This window comes from Pteropus medius, unplaced genomic scaffold (genome assembly GCF_902729225.1).
Source record: "Pteropus medius unplaced genomic scaffold, Ma_sr-lr_union100, whole genome shotgun sequence".
In the NCBI taxonomy this organism is placed as follows: Eukaryota; Metazoa; Chordata; class Mammalia; order Chiroptera; family Pteropodidae; genus Pteropus; species Pteropus medius.
In genome coordinates this window covers 3011203-3032852 of record NW_024345481.1, presented here as the reverse complement: position 1 = coordinate 3032852, position 21650 = coordinate 3011203, and the positions used below count along the sequence as shown (strand labels likewise).

Here is a 21650-nt window from a genome sequence, read left to right as displayed (position 1 = left end):
GGGGGGGGTGGGATTGAGTAGTTAAGAAGACCACAAATACAGGTTCAAAATGAAAGCTGATCTATCCCAAGTAAAGGCATTAAATTCTACTCTTTGTGGAAACAGAGTTCATTTTTGAACTGATATACAGGGCACCGTATTTTTCCTAGGTCAGCATGCATTTCAAAAAATCTTCCAAATGTAAAGTAATAGTACACAAAGCTTATCAAGGAGGGCGAAAGGCCCCTGTTACCTCACAGTATAACTTCAGCATTTCACTTTTGGTAGTTTTTTTCTACCAAAAGTTACAAAAGTTAACTCCTTTAAAAAAAAGTTAATTATATAGCAGTGCGAGCTCAATGCAGAAAATATAGAAGCATAGATAGAAACAGACAAAAACGAACCTTAGTTTCACTTCCCAAAGATAATTTGTAAGCACTGAGCAGCCAACCCCGTCCCTAGCAGGCATCGAGGCAGGGTCAAGGGCGTGCCAGCGTCTCTGGGACGCACCTGTCTTCATTCATCTAAGGAACAGTTCTTAAAGGGCCTCTTACGTGCCAGTTATGTGCTAATGGCTGGGGACTCGGCAGTGAACAAAGGCAAAGAGCTTACACTCTGGTGGCATCAGCTGGGCAATGTCACGTGGTGCTAAGTACTAAGAAGAAAATCCAGCAGGGAGAACTCATACAGAGCGGGGAGGGAAGGCGCCCCTGAAAGCGAGCTGTGTGTGCACGCTGGCTGCCCCTCCGCAGCAGGTGCGGATTCGGGGAAAGTGCCATCGCCAAGGCTGACATCATGCACAGGCCCAGGGGACGGGTGTGTCTAGTCAGATGCAGTACCTGTCTTCAGGGCAGTGGGTGAGGTAGAGAGAGCAGGGGTATAACTGTCTGCTGCGTGTGTGACCTTCAGAAAGCTACTTGTCACTCCAAAGGTCAGTCTCCTCATCTGGACAAAGGGTAAAATACTAGATCATCTGTCTCACGTGGCTACTGTGGGAAAAAAGGACACTAACAGTAACCAGTGCTGGACAGGGATACTGAATGGACAGAACCTGTCAAGGAGCAGACGCACACTGTTCAACAGTAATAACAAGATGACTTCTTAATCAGTGAAATTACCTTTTTACTATATATTGGTCATATGCTAAATTCTATCATGATGCAGAGATATTCAATTTTTTTTCTCAAAATAGAGTAAGTACAAGAAAAAGCATTGACATAAGAAATGTAAAAAGGTATTAACTCAATAGCTGAATTTAGCATAAAACAGTATAATATCCATGGCAAGAAATGAAGGCATCTCAGAGCCACTGCTGTCACCCGTGGCAGCGGTACCTGTGTCCTTCCTCCCTGGGCTCAGAGTCGGGGCATCCTGCGCAGGCCCACAGAGACTGCTGAGAATGGCGCCCCCTGGAGGGAGAGCTCTGATCTGCTTCACCGGATACCAAGGGCCCATCTGCAGGTGAAGGAACCCTTCTGAAAGGACACTTGGTGCCAGTCTTACCGTTTGCAGATTGTGATTCAACAGGTCATTTCTTTTCAAACAAACGTGAAAAAATGGCAGAGCTATGAGCCCAGGAAAAGGCACGCTGCTGAGATGCTAAGTAAACCTGCATGTCCACCTCCTGTGTTTCTGCACTGGGGTCTAGGATTGTCATGACCAAGACCAGCAGCAGAGTTAAAATCCATCAGATGACGATGCTGCGACCATGTGCCTAGCCACTCGGTGGGGGCAGCAAACGCTGGCACTCTTGAGTACTGTTGGTTTTCATTAGCAATATTAATTTCTTAAAATAATTACCTTCCTACTAGTCAAAATTAAAGTTGTTTTATGCTTTTACTTTGTCCTTTCTTTAAGTTGATGTGTACATTAAATTTTATTTCTTCCCTGATTCCCAGGCTTTGATAAAATCATGATCATCAGTCTGTTAAGAAAAACTCATGCTTAAATCTTATAACTTGAAGGCTAAATTTGAAGATGAAAAGAACACCGCACTAATGTGTGTCAGGATGGCCGAGTGGTCTAAGAACACTGCATTAATTACTTTTTGCTAGAAAATGATCTACTTCAATTTGTTTTTTTCTATTAGCAGGATATAGATTCAGAAGATTTCTTTACCAACAAAACAGTATAGAATGTGGAATTAATATATTTGCCTAGCACTGTTAATTTAGCCATAAGGTAAGGTTAAGGTAATAGGGAGCTGTAAACACATCAAATGTATTACAACCCGTTTCAAGAATAAAATAAAATGAGCCAGCTGAAGGGAGTGCCCTGCTCCGGGTCTGGGGGAGCCAGGGCAGGGTCCCGGCAGGCTGACGGCACTGCCGGGGGTGGGCAACGGGTCCGCGCCCGACACTGCAGCAGAGAGGCTGCATCCAGCCTAACTGACAACAGGACCTGGGTTCGGGACTCGCAGGAGCTGAGACTGAAGTCCTGCGTCACGGTGACACCAAGGTTGCCATGGGCCTATAAGGTACTCTCCTGTAGCCAACTAGTGACATTTATATATTGTTCCTCTTGAATTGAAACAGTTTTAAGATTATTAATGTGAAAGTCTCAAATGCACTTTTGGAGACCGCGTTCATTTCAACTAGGTATCATTTGAAGTTTGCCTTTGCTGAATTTATGAGAAACATTTTAATGAAGGGAGAAAGAAGAGTTCAGATGGCACCTAATTTATTTTAGAGAAAAAAACTTTACCTGTCTGAAAAACACCTTTTACCATGTAATTTAGAAATAAAAGACTCATCAGACTCACCTACTTATAAGCTCCCTGCTTCCTAAGGTACCCATTATGCAAAGTAAGGCATAAACCCGGGACTGCATCGGTGTATAAACGGCGTGGCTGCCTGTGGTGGCCCAGACACCATCACACACGTGAGTGACAGCTGCGAATCTAGACTCAGATTTACTATTAGTTGCCCAAGGTGATACTACTTATTCATGGCAAAACTAAGGCTAGACCTTCACTTTTTACAATCAGTGACAAATATGCAAAAAATATCTGCGGCCAGTCAGTGTGACACACAGTACACGGAAGAGAGTAAGACGGTGTTTTTCCTTGAGACAAAGGCTACCAAGATGAAACTGACTTCAGCTCTCACCTTCCCAAATTCATCTGTTAATAATTAACACGTCAATTACACAATTCCTTTCTATTTATTAAAGCAAGTCCCCATGGCCTTCTACTTGCAAATACTGTGTAAGGGTAGTTATTAAATGTGCTTGCTTGAAGGTAGAAAACTACTATTTCATAAAATATACCGCAATTAAACATTTTTACACATTTAAATTAGCTTCATTCCATTTGTATATTTAATAATTCAGATTTTACAATATTAATATACATACATTTCTAAAAATTTTCCCTTCTTAACTTCATAGGAATATTTTTTCTTAATCTGTAGTATTGTTGATTTATTTCCAAAACGTTCTTTGCTTCTTGAAGGCAAGTAGTTTGTCTTGTTTCCCTAGTGGCTCACTGAATGAACCACTGAGTGAGGACGAGAACATCTGATGCATGAAGAACACCACACTCGTGACTGAGTGGCCTCTGACAGCTCCCTCAGTTTGAACCCTGGCTCTGCCACTTACTAGCTGTGGGACTGTGGGTAAATTACTTAACCTTCTCATGTGCACAGCGGGGATCAGGCCATGGGCCTCCCATTAGTTAAGAAAACGGGTGGGCCTGCCTGAACTTGAATGCTGGCATGACCACTGCGCACCCGGCAAAGTCATTTCCCTGTCGTATGCCTCAGTTTCTTCCTCTGTCAAGTGGAGTAATAACAGTGCCCAGCATAAGCATGCTGTAAAGAACGAAGGAGTTAAAATATGAAAACGTCTTAGAACGGGACCCAGGACACAGCAGTATTTAATAAATGTTTGTTGTTACTAATAACAATTTTGGAGAAGCTGCTTTTGACAATAAAATGGTTAGTAAGAAGAGACTATAAAGTATTTCCCCCTGAGAGCTCTTAAATACACAACTAACCCAGAAGAAAGTCATCTAGTTAGTAACTGAAACAGAAGATGAGACTGATGACCTCTGGGGGTCACTGCAGAGACATTAAAACATTTATCACAAAGATGCAAGCTGAATATGTTACTAATAATTTGAGTAGTTAACAGAAGGAAAGAAAATAAATACTTTGCTTGGGTTCTTGTTTAAAAGGATCGACTAAGAGAGAAATGCAAATGGCAGGAATATTTACTAAATTGAACAATACATGTTACAAGCTTAATTTCCTGTCTTTAATATTTGCTGGAGAGAGGACAAGATAAGGGGGATAAGTGAACAAGTCTGAGTCGAACTCAGAGTGTACCAGGATGATTCGAACTCAGAGCGTACCAGGAACCCGATTTTAAGCACACAGCACGAGGAACCAGTTGGCGGACCCAGGGAGGTGTACCCCTCACAGTGGAATGTACTGGAGGTGTCGCCTGGGGAAGGAGGAAACATCACACAGCACAGATATGCAGGTATTTTCTTTCAACGTTAGAAAGTACCAAGTATGGAAATTATCATCCTTATTTAAAATTTTTTCTAATATGAACCTGAACTCAGTATTTATGCCTTAGAAAAATCTCAAAACAAAAACCTTAACACTACAACCAAAATGTTATGCAGTGGATCCAGTGGGCTGCATTTTTATCAGTGGCTCCAGAGCTGAAGAAAAATTTACACTCAAGACAACAGAATTAGAAGCAAATTCCAAGGTAACATAATCTTACTTTTTCATTTTTCTACAGGAAAAGTAATTCCCAAAGAGTAAGCAACTGTCCGAGGACACAGACATCTGGATGAAGACCCCTCACACAGGCTCAGTGCTCTCAAACTAAGAATCTTGATGTTCAGCAATTATAGAAAACAGAGTTTTATTCAAAAAAGAAATCCATTCTACAGAAGGTACCTTCCCTGTTATTAACTCCTATACTGTAAGCACTTGCTTAGTTGTTCACAAAAGACTCAGAGTCCAAGGCTCCTTCTTCCTTTACTACGAGTACTGTGGGAACGAGGTTGCGAGGGTGAGTTATCTGAGTAGAGACCAACTCTGAGAATTCCATGAAGCTCTATGAGTTTTCACGGTTAAGTCGGAGACCTTCATCTACCCCCAGTTCTGCAGACAAGGCTCTGACCTCGTCTCCAGTCTCATTCTGAGTAAAAGCTCACGTTTTCTGTGCCTACCATGACTTACACACTGCCTCCGAAATTTCACTAGGGTTTTTTTTCACGACAGCCAAAGAAATCCAGTTTTGGTGACGCCCACCGCACTGAGTGCGGGCGAGGTGGGCAGGCAGGCTCCCTCTCACAGCTGAGTGACTCATCATCCTGCCTTAGCTTAGCGCCAAACTGCTACATGTCACAACTACCTGGGGCTGTTGGGGAATGGGGCAAACTGTTACTGTCAACTGGGACTTAAATTCCTAGGGCTCATTGGGATTAATAATGTGGAAAACCATTTATGACACAGTGTAAAGGGAATCAAGCAAAACACAACATCTACACCCATTCTGAGTCTAGGCCAGAAGGGGCAGGAAGGGGCCCTGCACAAAGTTTTATGTTGTGGGCTTTCTAATAGTTTTCCTACCAAGAGCAGTAGCTGGGATATAATGCAACAAAGCCGTGTACGGCAAGGAAGTGATGCTGCACGCCGCTAGCACTGAAGGGGCTGACGTCCCTTTGGAAAGAGATCTTTAGACAGCGAGAACACTCAGGTGCAGACTGTGGAGTATCATGAAACAGCGGGCGAGGCCTCCTGAGAAGCGCCAGGGAAGAAGCCTGGGCCTGCAGCGCTCCGGCCTCACACGCACGCGCTCAGGGGCGGCAGAGGCTTCCGGCGCCTCGACGGGGGCGGGTGTCAAACCCAGGCAAAGGCCTCTAGGAAGAAACCAGGCCTCAGCATGGCAGACCCAACTCCTGTGGAGGTGGTAACGTTTTACTACAGTTTCCTAGCGGGAATTCATCATTTTCACTTGGAATATTCCTGGTATTTTCAGAAGTGAGGAAACTCTGGGAATCGCGCCAGGTTATCTCATTCTCTCTAAATTATCCATTAATGTCTAATTTAAAGAAAAAAAATATAAAGAAGGTGCTAAATGCAAATGCCTTGTTGCCAAAAGTGACTTGCAAAAAAAAAATCTGTATATATCAGGTTAAAAACCTTGATAAAAGGATTCTACACGTATATAAAAACATACATCGTCTTCTAGAATGCAGACAGTGCATTTTGGGCTAGTTCCACTTATTTTTCTATTCTTGCCTTATTTTCCTCTTTGAAAGATGTGTCCATTTCAGGCTTCGTCTGGTCTTCTAAGAGTAAGACTGGTAAGGACTGGGAAAGTCAGAACTACTATTTACCTGATTTAGCTCTTTGGAGACAAACTGGGAGAAGACTTAACAAGATGACACCCTTCTGAATAGTTAGTATGTTATCGTAAAGATAATTAAGGAGGGGGAGGGGGCAAAAATCAGAATTCAACACAATGAAATTCAAGTTTTAAATAAGAAATCTTCTGAGGCCAAGGCTTGTGTCTTTTCCTCAACAAGCGTTTAGAACTGTATTATAGAACCAAGGATTTTGCTTCTTTATCAATAACACGTATGAAGAGCACTCACCGCAGTGTCTGATCCATGAATACCTAATGAACACTTGCTATAATTAGTCTCCTCATCGTTATGGGTAACTAAAGGACTGTGGGTTTGCATTTACCTCCCAAATCTGTCAGGTAACAAATAAAGGGATCTTAAAAGATGTTTACAATACTAAGAACTTGAAAGACTAACATATTAAAATTTCTACAACCTATTGCAATGCATTTTGGAAAAAACTTTTTTTTTCTCTTTTACCTTGTGGTCCATACTGGCTCATCTGTGGACCGTAAGTCCCACTTGAGTTACTCTGCTGAAAGCTACTGATTCCAGAATGCATCTGACCTCCGGGAGAAGGATGAGGCGACATGGATGGTCCTGTCTGTTGAGGTCCATACTGAGACATCTGAGGGTTTCTTTGTGTGCCTGTCATAAAACCTAAGTGAGAAATAAATGGAAATATATAAATGCAGGTGACAAAAATGGGCACGGAAGTGTGTGGAAGGTGGGTAGGGAGAAGGCTAGGGCTGTGAGATTCCCCAAGGAAGCACCTACAGACACGTCAGACCCAGTGTGCAGGGTTCAGAGAGCCCCTAGGGCTACCAGGTCCCAACCCTGAACTTATTAGAGGGTTCCTGGGAATCCAGTGGGTCGTGGACTTGAACTACGGAAAAAAGAAGAGGGAGAAAAAGTAAGTAACCTTAGAGACGAGGTCCCCACAGAAAGCAACAGTGAGGGCTAGAAGCCCCTTGCCACAAGCCCTCCAGTACTGCCAGGAAGGACATGCCCTGCACGCCCCCTCAGAGTGTGCTTTGCTCACTTCCTGACGTCTGGGATGCACATCTGTCACTCAAATGTCCCGGCCCTCTCCCAAGCCCGGGGCCAACCCCAGCTTTCTCCTCCACATAACTGCTCTCTCCCCTCTGACTCCTGGAACAATAATGGTTCCCCTTGAGGCCTAAACGCGGCTGCAAACCTATGAGTCGCGGATTCATCCCCTCCCTTACAGGTAAACGGCGAACAATGGCAGGTGTGCCGTGCATCCTACTGTTCCAAAACAGAACGCGACCTCCTCTCGTAAACCCGTTCTGCCCACTGTCGGCCCGTCTCCACCAGTGACACCATCACTCACCCCAATGCTCACGTCAGAAAACACCTGACACCCATGACTCCTCATTTCCTGTGTGTGCGGTCAGCGCATCAGAACACGCTGTTGCCTCTGGCTCGGAAACGTGTCTCCATTTTCGCGTCTACAAAAGCCCCGGCTACCATCTCCCCTTCCCGCACACCGCCATGGTCTAACTCATCTCTCTCTCTGCCTCACCCGCCATTTTGCTCCTTTTGGTTTACTTTTCACAAAGCTGCCAGAATTATCTTTAAGAAATATAAAAAGAAATTAGAACACATCTTTCCTTTGCATAAAACCCTTCCAGGCTTCCCGCTCATCCTGGGAATAAAATGCCAGCACCTGACACCTGACCGTATGACGTCTGAGGTCATCTGCGGTATGGCGCTGCCCTTCTCACTGTGACCCCATTTCCTATGTTTGTTTTCCCTCCTCCTCACTACCTGGCCTCCTGAGAGCTCCTGGAAGATAACACCAAGCTCGCTCCCCCGGCGCAGCGCTGCCCGCCCTGCTGCCTCTTCCTCCCCGCTCATGCACCTGCAGCTCCTGCTCGCCCCCGGGCCGCCCCGTCCCACCGCCCAGCAGGCCGCAGCGCCCCCGCCTCCCACTGTTCCTCACCCATTTTTCTTCACAGCACTTTTCATAACCTGTCATCACCTTATTGTATTTTTGGCTCACGTATCATTTCTAAGTCTCTAAGTCTCGTGATGGCAAAGGTCCTATCTGTGCTCATGGCTGCATCCTAAGTGCCTAGCAGAGAGTTTGGCACATGGTATCAAAAACTACTTTGATACGTCAAAATATAAGGAAGTAGGCAGAATTAGCTATGAAATACTCATTTAAAGCGTACACCAAATCAAGACATGTATCTAAGAAAAAGCTAACACCATCGAGCTGGCACACTAACAAAGGGCAGTCTGAAAAACAGCTCCAGGAGCCCAGGAGTTTGGCTGGGGGGAGTTCCCGTGTGTCAGGTGAAGGCTCCAGGGCGCTGGAGGGTGCCGAGAGCGGCACGTTTCTGCCTGCTCCGGCGGAGAACCTAGAGCAAAGTCTTCCAGAGGGAGCCCACTGAGGAAGCGGGAGGGCAAGAAGGTGCCTGGACAAGGTCAGCTTAAACTTAGGGGGTTAAAGGGGACAGGGCATTCACGAAGGCTGTGGTTTACATCTTGGAAAGAAAAAAAAAAAAGGTCTTCAAACACTGCTTCTGTCTAAAGAGATAGACATAAAGTAAAAGTACACAGAGCTGTTCCTTATTATCCTATTTCATTTATTTATAAAGATAAGCCTTATGAAATTGGGCTCAATTGGCAGCTTCCAGATATAAATCAGCGTAGAAAATGTTTGCTTTTTCAAATCTAAAAACAAACAGAAATCAGAGCACTAAAATTACTATAAATGATTGCATCTTAAGATGTTACATGAAATATTTATCTAAGCTTTACTATAAAATTCTCAAGAGTTTTATATGGAGTCCTGTTTAATAAAAAACATGTTTCAATTTCATAAAGATTGTGTGGGTTTTTCTTTCTTTCAGAGGATGATTGCTTTCTTCTTCATTAGCTAAGGAAAATACAGGTCCTTTAATCAGCATGAAATTTCACTTCGACCATGAAAGTGTCCGTGCTGAAGGCTTTAGAACCTCTGATGATATAGTATGTTCTTAAGTTATTGTTGCCTCTGGGACACTTAGTACATGCTTAAGGTTTGTTCAAATGAATTCTAAGATTCTTGCTCGGGCAACTTATTCTTTATTTCTATTTATCGGTCCTTAAAAATACACGCCATGCTCCACTGGAACTAGCTCACTGATCACCGGCACTTTGCAGAAAGTCAAGTATGTGAAAAGGCTCCAGAAGATGTGGAATGCTAAAAGCTAATTCAAATGGAATGTGTCACAGGATCAAATTCCACATCGTAGGGACAAGGTTATATGGGCTATGGAATCTAGCTCCTTCCATAGAAACTGAAATTGGAAAGCTCATTTTTTTCTCTGCATGCTTTTACAATGGCACCACTTACAGGACCGTCCTTAAATCTTGTTGTATATTTTCAGTTAGATATACCCTTTTCCAGATATTCCCCAAGACAATGAAGGTGACATAATTTCCCTCTTTTCTGAGCTACAATTATCTAATAGCAGCCAACCGGGAATAGAAGACCTAGATTACAGTCTTGTTTGTATCACTAGTTCAGAATCTAGTAGGAAAAACAGATATGTAAATATACTGCAGTGTAATTGATCAAATTAGCTGTGTAACCTTAGGCAAATCATAATTTAATTTATCTAAGCCTCAGTTTCTTCATCTTGAAATGAGGGTGAGGTTGCTATAAGGTCAACTGAGACAGCATGTGAAAGTGTTCTGTAATCTGCAACGTGATATACAGAAGAGATTCTGATGACAATTTCTGGTTTAAAAGTTGTCTGAATACCCCACACCTTCAGATGCTGTTTCCAGCTAGAATGAACAAGCTCGTTTGTATTCCTACATTTGTTTTTATTTAAACATGTAGAATCTGTGTACTCCTGTGCTCACATGTGTATAAATTCCAAGAGGTTAAAACTGTGTAACCTCATGTCCTACAAGAGTTCCCCTCGCCAAAGGCAAGTGGTTTCTTTTATGTATCTGTTCAGAGACATTTTATAATTTATGTTTCATTCTGTATTTCCCTTATCATGAATAAGACTGAACATTTTATTTAATGGCTGTTTTTAATTTCATTTTCTAGAACCGTTGATACCATTTGCCCATTTTTCTGTTGGTGACTCTATGTCTTAACTGTGAGGCACTTCATCCCACAGACACAGCTCCTATTACCAGATAGCTGTAAGGCTCACTGAAGTGCCTGTATCTGTGATCCCATGGAAATTAGCTCTTTCAGTCTGATTAACACTGGCGTGGGCCACAGACTGTCTTGGCAGGAAAGCGATACAATCTGACTTGCACTTTGGAAAGCTAACTCTACTGTAACACGCAGCATGTAGAAAAGATCGAAAGACACTAGGGCTAAAAGTTAGAAAACCAGTTAGGAGGTAGGTAAAGTGATGCAGAGTATATAATCAATTAAATGCCAGCAGTAATCCCACTAAAAGGCATCCATTATGGATATAACCATATTTTTAAAAGCTTATTGAATATCATCATAATCTAGACAAACTGATGTAAAGTCATAAGATAGAATTAGCTTAAAAAGAAGTATTTCTACTTTTCATCCTAAAAGCAAACAAACAAACAAACAAACAAACAAACACAACCTCTGCATGTCTATTTTTGTTTGCTCAGCTGTAAAATGGGGACAGGTGTGCCCACCCAGAGGGTCACGGTAAATGAGGTAGCACTTGTCAACAAGTACAGCAGCGCCTGGCACACAGGACGCTTCCAAGGATTATTAGCTATTACTATTATTTTACATTCAAAAAAAAAAAAGGAAGAGAGGCAGCTCGCCGTCGACAGCGAGGGCACGGAGCTGAGGAGCGGGCGCCAACCGTCAGGGTTTGCTGTGAGAAACAGCGACCGACGTCACCTGTCAGCCTCGGTTCCCTCACCTGATCCCCGGGGAGAGGGAAGACATGCTACTTTCGACTCTAACTCTCCATGACTCTGGCTTAAACTTTTTTTTTCTCTAGGAAAAATCTAATTTGGGTCTGTAATTTCCATGTATATTTATTTAGGAGTATTCTTTGTATCATGGAATTATATGCTCTAAGTAAACAGCTAACATGAGAAATTCAAACTTTGGAAAAAAGCACTGATTTGATAATTACAATTTACATTATATATAAAGACTTACCCAAAAAAATTCTTAGAAACTCTAAGGTTTATATACATGAAAATGTGATTTATATACTTTATTCATAACACTAATCCATCGAAAGTACAAGTAGATGCACTATTTTCGAGTCCTTCATTACCTGTGTATATGTCACGAACATTTGCACTAACACATTCCAAATGAAGATATGAAAAATCAGAGATTCCCTTTAGGGAAAAAAGAGAGAACAAAAGCTACATTCTCAGAGAAAAGGTAACAGGAAAAAACACAGACACAGCTGGAATGCGGTGCCGTGGAGACTCACAGGTTTCTTGTACGAAAGAGTGAATGCCCTTCCTGTCCTGGCTTGTAAGATCGTTTTGAGAGTAAGATAAGAAACACACATGCAAAAGTGCTTTTCTAAGCTGGAAAACACCATGAAAATCTATACAAGGCAACGCTACTTTGCCACGAGCCCGTCATTCACTGTGTGAGTTCCGATCTAAGCTATCATACAGTAATTCAATCCACGATAATGTTACACAAAGCTGCCAGCATGCCCCAATTTTACTCAGGCTCTCATGGAACTGTGGTAAGAATTAGAGAGCATTCAGAAAAAGGAAAAGATGCGATCCTTGTCCTCGAAGAACTGAAATTTAGTTGAGTAGAAACGAACGCCTATCAACAGGAAAAAATGATAAACTAAAATTACACAGCACAGAGCCAGGTGCCGGGCACGTGCCAGAGGCTGAGAAAACAGAAACCAGGAGACGAATCGCGTCTGCTCTCGTGGAGTTAATTCCCATGGGAGGCAGACATCCAACAAGCACCTGAAAGCAATACGTGATGAGCACCAGAAAACTACGGTCCAGGGGCCACGAGGGAGTTAGGGCCCGATTCAGACCGGCGACGAGCACGTTTCCTTGATGGAGTCTGACCTGAGCTGAGACCGCAACGATGTGGGGGATGACCCGGCAACTCTTAACTAGACAGCTTCTGAGATCCAGCAGAGACACAAATACGTCTGACTAGCAAAGTGGATGTCACAATGTGTACCCCTGGAAGCTAAAGTTCCTGCACTGGCCTAAACCCTAGCCGTCACTGGGGCACCCTTCCACGTGGTCAGCAGTTTTCAAAGTTTAGTTTAACACGTTACCCCTTTCCTGAAGGCCTCCCCTGGCCCAGATGCTAAATGTCGACAAGCAACAGGAAAAGGCAGTGTGACCTCTCACCCACAAACACCTACGGCCATGCCCCATCCTTAGGGATTTTCCTCCTTCGCAAGAGGGAAGAAAATCTTCACACGCAAGGCCAGTGCCTTCCCTTTATGCTCTGAATCCCGTCCTTTCTCATCTCCAGGGATGTGTCAGCCGTGCTTGCTCAAGAACTAGTCACTGACTCTCGACTGACGTTCAGGCTGATTAGCCCAGCACACAGGTCTTTTCAAAACTTGGCCCAGCCTATTTCTCCAGCCCCGTCATGGCGTACCCACTGTGTGTCCGTCACTCAGACACTTTGGAGTGTCTGAGTGCAGCCACCAGGTCGCTTTAGACCCGCAAGTCTCTGCACATCCATTCACTTAAACTTTATTGACTACCTCTCATGTTCCAGGCAACGTGCTGCCCGCTGGTCTAACGACAACTGACATTTAATGAGCATGTATCACCTGCTAATAGCTTCGTTCATTATCAGCTCATCTAAGTTTCAAAACAACTATGAAGACATTGAGGCTCATGCAGGTTAACTTGCTGAGGTGACTTTCGAACATTTTAAACCACAATCCATAGTTAAGAACTCTATTTCCTGTCATGATTCAATGTGTACATGTGAACATATGTACGTGTTTATATATTCACGTGCACTATTCACACACGCATTGTATGTTTCACAAAACGATCTCTACCATTATGTGCAATGCACCCTGATATTTTACCTTTTATTCCCAATTAACTAACCCCATTAGTGGGAGGCACAGCCTGAAAATACGTTAGACTGTGTCCTCTGCTGAACATGCTGTGTCCATGGGGTGCCCAGGTGGCCACTCACCGCCATTTAACTGATGTGCTCCCTTCCCTCAAGGCTCTGCCTCCTGCTACCTTTCACAGCGTTCCCCGGCCTTCCAGAAAGGCAGACACGCATGTGCTGGGAAGCGCCACGCGTGTTGGCGGAGCACTGCTCTCGTTATCTGCTGGAGCCACCCTCCCCCGCGGGCTGCGAGCAGCGAGGCTTTAACCGGCTCTGCCCATCTGTCTCCTCAGGACCAAGAAAGTGTCTGGTCGGAGCTGGAAACAGACACATGCTGTTAAGGAATAAGAAGGCATCTCGGTTCAGTGCCCATTTCCTTTTACTTTATGGAAACAATGTAATAGTGTGACCCCCGGGCTCCTTGTTTTACCTCACACTTGAAGAATCGTTTCCAGGGGAAGGCGGCTCTTCAAGGAGGAACCACTCACAGGCCAGAAACACGGTCATTTCTACCACCTAAATATCTGCCAAATGCATCTGCTCTGTCCATCTCCCCTGTCACTGCAAATTCAAATTTTGGCTTCACCACTCAGAGTTAGGTGACTTCAGACAAGTTAATAGTCAAGCCTAAGTCACCTTTTCTGAAAAATGTGGATGGTAACTGAGCTTACCTCATAAGGTTAAACAAGAAAATGTCACGTGAAGCATACAGCTCAGTAGGGGCTCAGTCAGTGATAGCTGTTAGTACTCATACTGTTTTTCACATAACCTACCACTTACTTCCTGTCAGAATGACTCCAAGTTTCCAAACTAGCCTCCCTAACCAGGGTCTCCTGCAAACCAATCACCACAGAAAAGGCAGAAAGGGCTGCGAGTCCTTCAGCTATGGTTAATTCACTGAGGTGACGAGGCCACGGCCGACGCCCTTCCCTAGGCAGCTCGCAGCCGGGTCACGGTGCTGGGCCTGCCTGCACCATCCTCGCCTCCTCCACCACAGCCAGTTAAAGCTGATGGGTGGCTTTCCTCACTCAGAGGACTCTCTAGAAACTAGTGCCCTTTTCCAGACAGCTAGTTCCAGAAACAATTGGCCGGCCATGTTATTTGGCTCAGAACAGCTAAGCTTGTCGGATTCGGGCCACACACCCAACAACTACAGGGCTGATTAGCTCTGAGTGGTACAAGGCTCAGTGTACATCCTTCCTGATCTGGCAGACTCCCCGGAGTTCGCCTATTAAAAACGAGAGAGGGCGAGAGGGAGGAAAAGGAGGGAGAAATCAGGATTCCCGTCAGTGCACGAATAGGCTCAATGTGAAGAGCAAGGGCGACTTGTTGACCAGTAGACTGCAGGCAGCTGTGACAACAACCAGCCTGGCAAACACTCACGCAGTGGATGAAGCATTACATCAGGTTTCATTTCGCGGGGTTTAAAGGGAGACCAGAGTCTGAAATGAGACTCGTCTCTTCCTAGCTACAAAGAAAAACACTCAGACCTTGGCCTAGGAGAGAGGCGTTCTGGTCTGGAGTCCTGGTCTTCTGCTGGGGGCTTGTCACGGAGCTCTGGAGACAAGTGATAAAAGCCCATCTCAGCCAGGCTTGTTTCTACCACCTAGGACACTAAAAACCCACACTAAAGCTTATTCCAAAGGCACATCATTAATTCAGATGTTTAATTACAATCTGATACTCCTTTGAATGCTCTTGCCCACATATCCAATAGCTAAAGGCCAGATCCTACTTGGAGTCAGTCTGCAAGTTTAGGATTTTCTTTAGGATCCTTCTATGGATATTTATATTGGTATCAATGGAAAATTCCTAACAACCTAGTCTTACTACATGGCACTGTAAGTCACGTTATGTCAAGTCTAGGGAGAGTACGACTTCAGTCTCTATCATAGAGACTGATGTTAAAGACTAAGCCAATGACACATTTTTCACTGCTCAATTTTTAAAAATTCTCTTCACTGCTATCTTGGAAAACTGGCATAATAGAGAATAAGCACTTCTAAAATGTTTATATTATTGTTAAATAAGTGATTTTTTAGGAACTTTCAAATATTTTTTTCAGCATTGTACTATTTGTGGTTTATTAAGTAGGTAATTTCTTGAGTTAAAAAACATGATATAAGATTCTCTTACTTATAAAAAAGAAAAATATTACAGAAAAGACAGCTCCAGTATTACTAAACCTTAGCAGATCAAAAAATTTTAAAGCAATTGATTTATGTAGTCATAATACACATCATATTTTCCATATAAGAGATGAAATGAACAGAATGTTTTTATGCAGGAGGAAAGAGGAAAAACTCTTTACTAGGCAAGACAGAATTTATCTTTAGAAGTACTCCAAAAATTCTCAAAAATAGAACGAAATTATATTTAATTGAAAAGCAAACTTAGGCCTCAAGGCCTATTTGGAGGGATGATCTACCTAAAAATAGAAAGGAAAGCTCTTTGTAGCCAAATGGGCAATGACAGGCTGTCACAGCTCCCAAACGTCACTGATGGATTTAAGAAGCAGCCAATGAAAATGCATCCCTAAGTTGAAGGGATAGTAGGAAACTCATTTAGAAAGTCGAATAAATAAGAAATGAAAATAGGACGCTGCAGAAAATTAAACTGGAAGGCATTTTAACATGGACCTTAGCCTCCAACTGTGTATCCTTTCTCTCTTCCATGCAAGACGACAAATTCTGCAACATAAGCACTAGAGACTTTAACTTTTGCTGGAAAAAGAGAGTTAAGCACAAAGTCCAAGCCATAGCTCATCTACCCATGAACGAGAAAACAGCAAGAGCGAGCGAGACGCCCAAGCGCACGCGGAAGGGCAAGAGGGCAGAGAAGCAACCACAGGAAAAGGCGACTTCTCCATCAGAGGGGCCTCTGCAGCTGGCAGAGAGCTCCAGCACCGTCAGGACACCCACGAAATACCCCAGGTTCCGCGAGCCGCCGAGAAGCAAGGCATGCTTTTCCCCTGGCACATGGACAATCTACTTTCATGTTGGCATCTGTTAAAAATCCACGGAGTAACTAACTGCCTTGTTTCTTCGAGCCAGTTCAATAAAAGATGTTTCTCCACATGTGTGAAATCATGGTCACACGCGGTACCACCTTAGCAGAGAGTCTCCAATTTCAAAGTCGGGCAGGGTGATTTCTCATCACAAATAGGTGTCAGATTCCCATTTTGAGAGAAAAATAGATTTTACAGAATATTCTTGTTACATTTTAATATCTCTAGTGTTTATTTGCCTGCCTGTGTCTCTTCACAACATGAACTGCTCTGAGGAAGACAAACTGATGATCCGTCCAAGGCTGTACCCCGGGACCGCCAGTGTCCTCCCAGGTGTGCAATCAGGTTACCTGGCAGCATCGCTCCCTTTTCCCTCCTCGTCACGACAGCGCCCTTCATTTGAAGGCAAAGACGACAGCATCTACGTTCTCCCCATCCACCCCCACAAAAGCCAGTGACATCATCTATCAATGGGAAAATTAGAGTCAGGGGAGAGATCAGACTGATTGCCCAGATGGCAGATGGGGACAAAATATCTGGCCTTTCCTTACACAGATCTTTTGAGTTTTAGCTGCAAACGTCTGCTTCAGTGCTGACGGCAAGGACAGTTGTATGTATGTTGCTATGTGCTAGGAGAAGCAAAGAAACTAGTTTTCAAGGCCTTCTTCGACCCAGGTCCCACTTGAGTCATCTGTGTCTGATGCTTATGTTTTTTATTAATATTTGCACAGTGCTTTGCAATTTATAACTTCTGGATTCAGGATGCATTTGATCCATGCCACGAATCCATGGGACACTCTGATCCTCATTTTGCATGCAAGGAAGCAAGAGATTTAATTAATTGTCTGAGGTCACAACACTAGTTAGTGGTAAAGCTGGTACCTAAACCCAGATTTTTTGGTTCCAAACTCCGTGAAGATTAAAATGAGAAAAAGCATGTACTTACATGAGGCACTGGAGCTATGAGACTGAGCAAGGCCACATGGTCCGTGCCCTTACTTGCTCTAGTCACTGAGAAAGCCCAACTGTTAACCCCAGCGGTGGGTCCCGAGCCCCGTCAGACTGTATGTGGGTGGGGGTGCCTGGCCCGTGGGGCGGCGCTGTGACAGGTAACGCTTTATTCAACTGTTCCCTCAGCAAACAAGACTCAAGGACGCAGCAGGAGGCAGGCGACCGAGGACATGAAAGATTAGTACAGATAGGCAAGGGGACTCCACGCTGGGGTGGACATGGAGTGGAGATGTGCTGGCGAAAGAGCTGGAGAGAAGAGTCTATTTAAAGACCCCCCAGGAGGATCCAGACTTTCTCCAACGGCAAAGGGAAGCTCTGGGAGGCTTTTACGAAGGGAATGCCACGATCTCATCGTTTTTCTGGAAAGACCATCAGGATGCAGCATGGAAAGTGGACTGAAAGGGGCAAAGTGGACATAGGAAGAACAGCTGGGAGGTTGCGGAAGGAACTTAAGTGGCCCTGGCTAGGGAGGTGACAGTGGAAAATGTCACAGGGATAGAGTTCACAGACTGTGATGACAGTGTGGGGCAGACGGGGGAGAAAAAGGTGTCGATGTCTCCAGCTTTCTGGCTGGGGAAACGAGGCAGACAGTGGTCTTTCACTGAGATTCGACCCAACGGCACAGGAGAAAGCATGCTGTTATGAGTGCTCGCATGGCACACTGTCGAATGTACCTAAGACCTAGATGTTCTCAAACGCTGTCACTGAAGAATAATGAGCCAATTACAAATGAGTGTTAATGATTAAAAATAAGCCTAAATTGGCAATTCAGAAAATACTGCATACAGCAAAACTAATAAAACTATGATTCCTCTAAAATATTCTAAAATTCAGACTGATTCTTTAATGAATACAAACTGATTCTTACTGTAGGTGATACTTGTTTTCCCAGCTTTTTGGTGAATGTATCTTCGGACAGTAGACCAAGTAATTTAATGATAACGTTAATACAAGTCCTATACTGTTATCTCCTTCATTACTAACTAGCTTTGGCTTGGTCCACAATCCAGCCCAGAGTTGAGGCTGAAGAAATTAGAAACAGCTTTCTAGATATTCTCTCTTGTATAAAAGTTCCCATTTGAGTTCACTGTCGTCTGTTATGGATTATAAAAAAGAGATCCTCAATTAAGAGCAGAGGCTAAATTAATTGCATCTGGGGGTGGGGGTCGACTCATTAATGCCTTAACACGTTGATCTGCTACACTTACACAGCAACACGTGAGGAAAGTGATATATTTGCCCTTTTGACAATACCCTCGTGCTGAAAGGCGGCATCATTTTACGTTTAGTATGCTTACGATATAAATGAGGACACCTTTATATACAAAGGTAATTAGGAAGTAGATGAAGAGAACACTTTCTGATAACCAGACACCCTATGAAACATTTCCGCATCTGCAGATTTACTGTCATACTTAAAACTGAGAGAATCCAACAGAAAGAGAAACTAGTTTTTGTAGTTTGCAAAAACAGAAAAAAACAATGTTAAATCCTAATTCTAACTCCTTAACAATCGTCTTGATGATCCTGTTCATTTCTGTACTAATGTAATCTGTTCTTGACAATTACAGAGTTAGGTCAATTAAGACATCCAAAAATAATTTTTAAAATTTCAAAACAAATTTTTGGTGTAAATAAATATCACTATGAAGCCAGCTAGTAGCCTTAAAAACTTTTTAAAAATCTTACTTATTTTCATCTAAATATTCCTGGGTTATAAACAGCCTGGTTGTGGCAGGGGCCGGGGGTAGGCGAAGTGGCCTCTGGACAACTCATTTGGTGCCAGGTTCCAGGTGTGAGGACTCCAGCACGGACTGACGTGGTATCTGCACGACCGTAGAAACATGGCTGAGAAGAATGGCGGGCAGAAGCGGCACCTTTAATCTGGTACAAGATCAAAATGCCTGCAGTGTTTCCAGAGAGAGAGACGCTGCGCCACAGCAAATGGCCTACATGGTGAAATCGGAAGATTTATTAATATTGGCAAGCCTTCTTAATCTGAGAACAGGAAGTATTTTATTCTTTGGTTGCTCTGTGCTCCAAAGAGATTTGAAACTTCTGAACGGGTGTGAGGGCTGAATTATTGTCCATTGTCCAGCCCAATTTTTGTTGCACGTCAATTATACACAAGGTCTGTTGTAAACACGGGGGGCAGAGCATAAACAAGGCTCAGTTCCAGCCCCCACGGGCTCAGTTTAATTTATAGCAAGACCCTGGATTTATTTTGAGAGATCATTTTTCTTTGCCCTTGGCATTAAAAACCAAGAGAAAGATTTGCCCTAAGCAAATAAAATGCCTAGAAATTTGATGAGGAATTCTATTCAGACTTTGAAAAGAAGATAAAACACAACACTAAGGAGTGGGAAAAAATTATACCAAGGCAGTTAACATTTGGGATTAATAGAAGAAAAAAACGTGAGAATGACGAAGACATAGTCTAGTCGATCGATCTACATAACACATTTAAGTTTGAAACCTTAGACTTTTGAAATCCCGATTTACCTTTTCATTGTAGCGCGCGCGCGCGCGCGCACACACACACACACAGACACACACACACACACCCTCTACATGCCTGACCCCACTCCACCTGCTACACACTTTTTCTGGAGGTTACTATTTACACTTATAAAAGTGGAGCTACTGATAAAAATCACTGTGAAGAGCATATTCCAAACATAAGAATTTTATCATCCTTCTGACAAACAGCTGTCAAGAACTAAGTTTGGTTTAAAAACTTGAGATGTATAAAACTATAAAATGTTCTGATTTTTCTTCCCTCGTCCTGTAACCACAGAGTAAATACTCGACTCATCTGGCTTGTCTCATTTTGGTACCACTGATACAGTAAAAACCAGTTCTCAATCCGGTACAATAAGCCCACACACTTACACAACTTTGTTTAAACAGGAGGAGAGAGAAAGTGAAAACACAAAAGGTGGCTGAGTAGGTGGACGAGGACTGAGGCTGGGGTGGGGTGCTATTCAATAATTTTGGAAGATTTCACCCAGGATACCTTCTGTACAGATCTGACGGTCACAGAGGGGAGCCAAAGAACTGCCTCCAGCAACAGAACACATTTCTAGCACATCACAGTCATGCAGCAGCATCGAAGCCGTTTGCGATCCACGTCCAAAAGGGAGAGTTCTTAGTGGCTCCGCTTTCAGCATATCTCAAGGACTAATTAAATCCTCATTACTACCTTCTAATTATTCAAATACTATGGGATTACGCTAAGGAAGTCCCTGCTGGCACACTAGATGAAAAGGGTTAAATAATCTATGTTGAATTTGAGAATCCAGATCTAGTTCAGACCTTCAGAAAACCACCAGCCGGCATTAACATGAATATTTAACTAGACACCACTGTGAAAATTAAAAGGGAATTCAATTAAAAGGTTTTCAAAAAATTAATTCTGACCTCTCTACATCTGTCCGAATAAATAAGCCTTCTTGAAACGTTTTCACCTAATTGCTAATCCAATAAACTAGAAGGGCATTTGCTAGTTTCATTAAGCTTAACGTTTTACAGGGGTTAAAAATGTGATCATTTTGATGTTAATAATAATTATACTTACTTATCTACTCAGATGACTATCCCGTATTCCCTCCAAGCCCTCTTGGAAAACAGAACAACACAGACATAAGCCATTTCCTATAGCTCTTTTCACATTTTAAGATATACATGTTAAAAATTAAGAAATAAAGATAACGCTAACCTAAACTTGTTAGCTACAATTTTCTTGTAAAATTTACTACAGCATTTTAGGATTATCTTCAGTGTTCTTCCAAAGATTAGGTAGCATAATATATACTACTTCATTTTTTTGGTGAGATGCTTTAATAGCAATTCAGTACGTTGTTATATGAGGTTTATAGAGAAGGATGTTTAAAATAAAAACCAATGGCAAACGGGTTACAGAATACTAAATTGAAATTTTATCTTTTTACTTTTAAAGATATCAGTAATGAAGAAGTTAAACCCACAGAATTTGAACGTTAATTAGTAAGAAGTTCCAGCACCATATAAACTGCAAACAGGAGAGTACTAAATCAAGCTTTAGATTGGAAAGCACATGCAAATATAGAGACAACACTACGTAAGAATAAAGAAGTCATTAATATTTAAAGTGCTTCTTTTTTTTTTTTTTAAACAACCTATGATGGCCATATCCATATTTACTTGAACATATCTTTTATAGAAAACATAAAACTACAGAA

General features: G+C 42.9%; 1 protein-coding gene across 1 annotated transcript in view; it reads right to left on the bottom strand.

Moving 5' to 3' along the window:
- ARID1B (AT-rich interaction domain 1B) overlaps positions 1-21650 on the bottom strand; it is a 380804-nt gene that overhangs the window by 62306 nt on the left and 296848 nt on the right. The window contains 1 exon segment of the mRNA XM_039873871.1: positions 6830-7009. Coding sequence (XP_039729805.1) covers positions 6830-7009 — 180 coding nt within the window.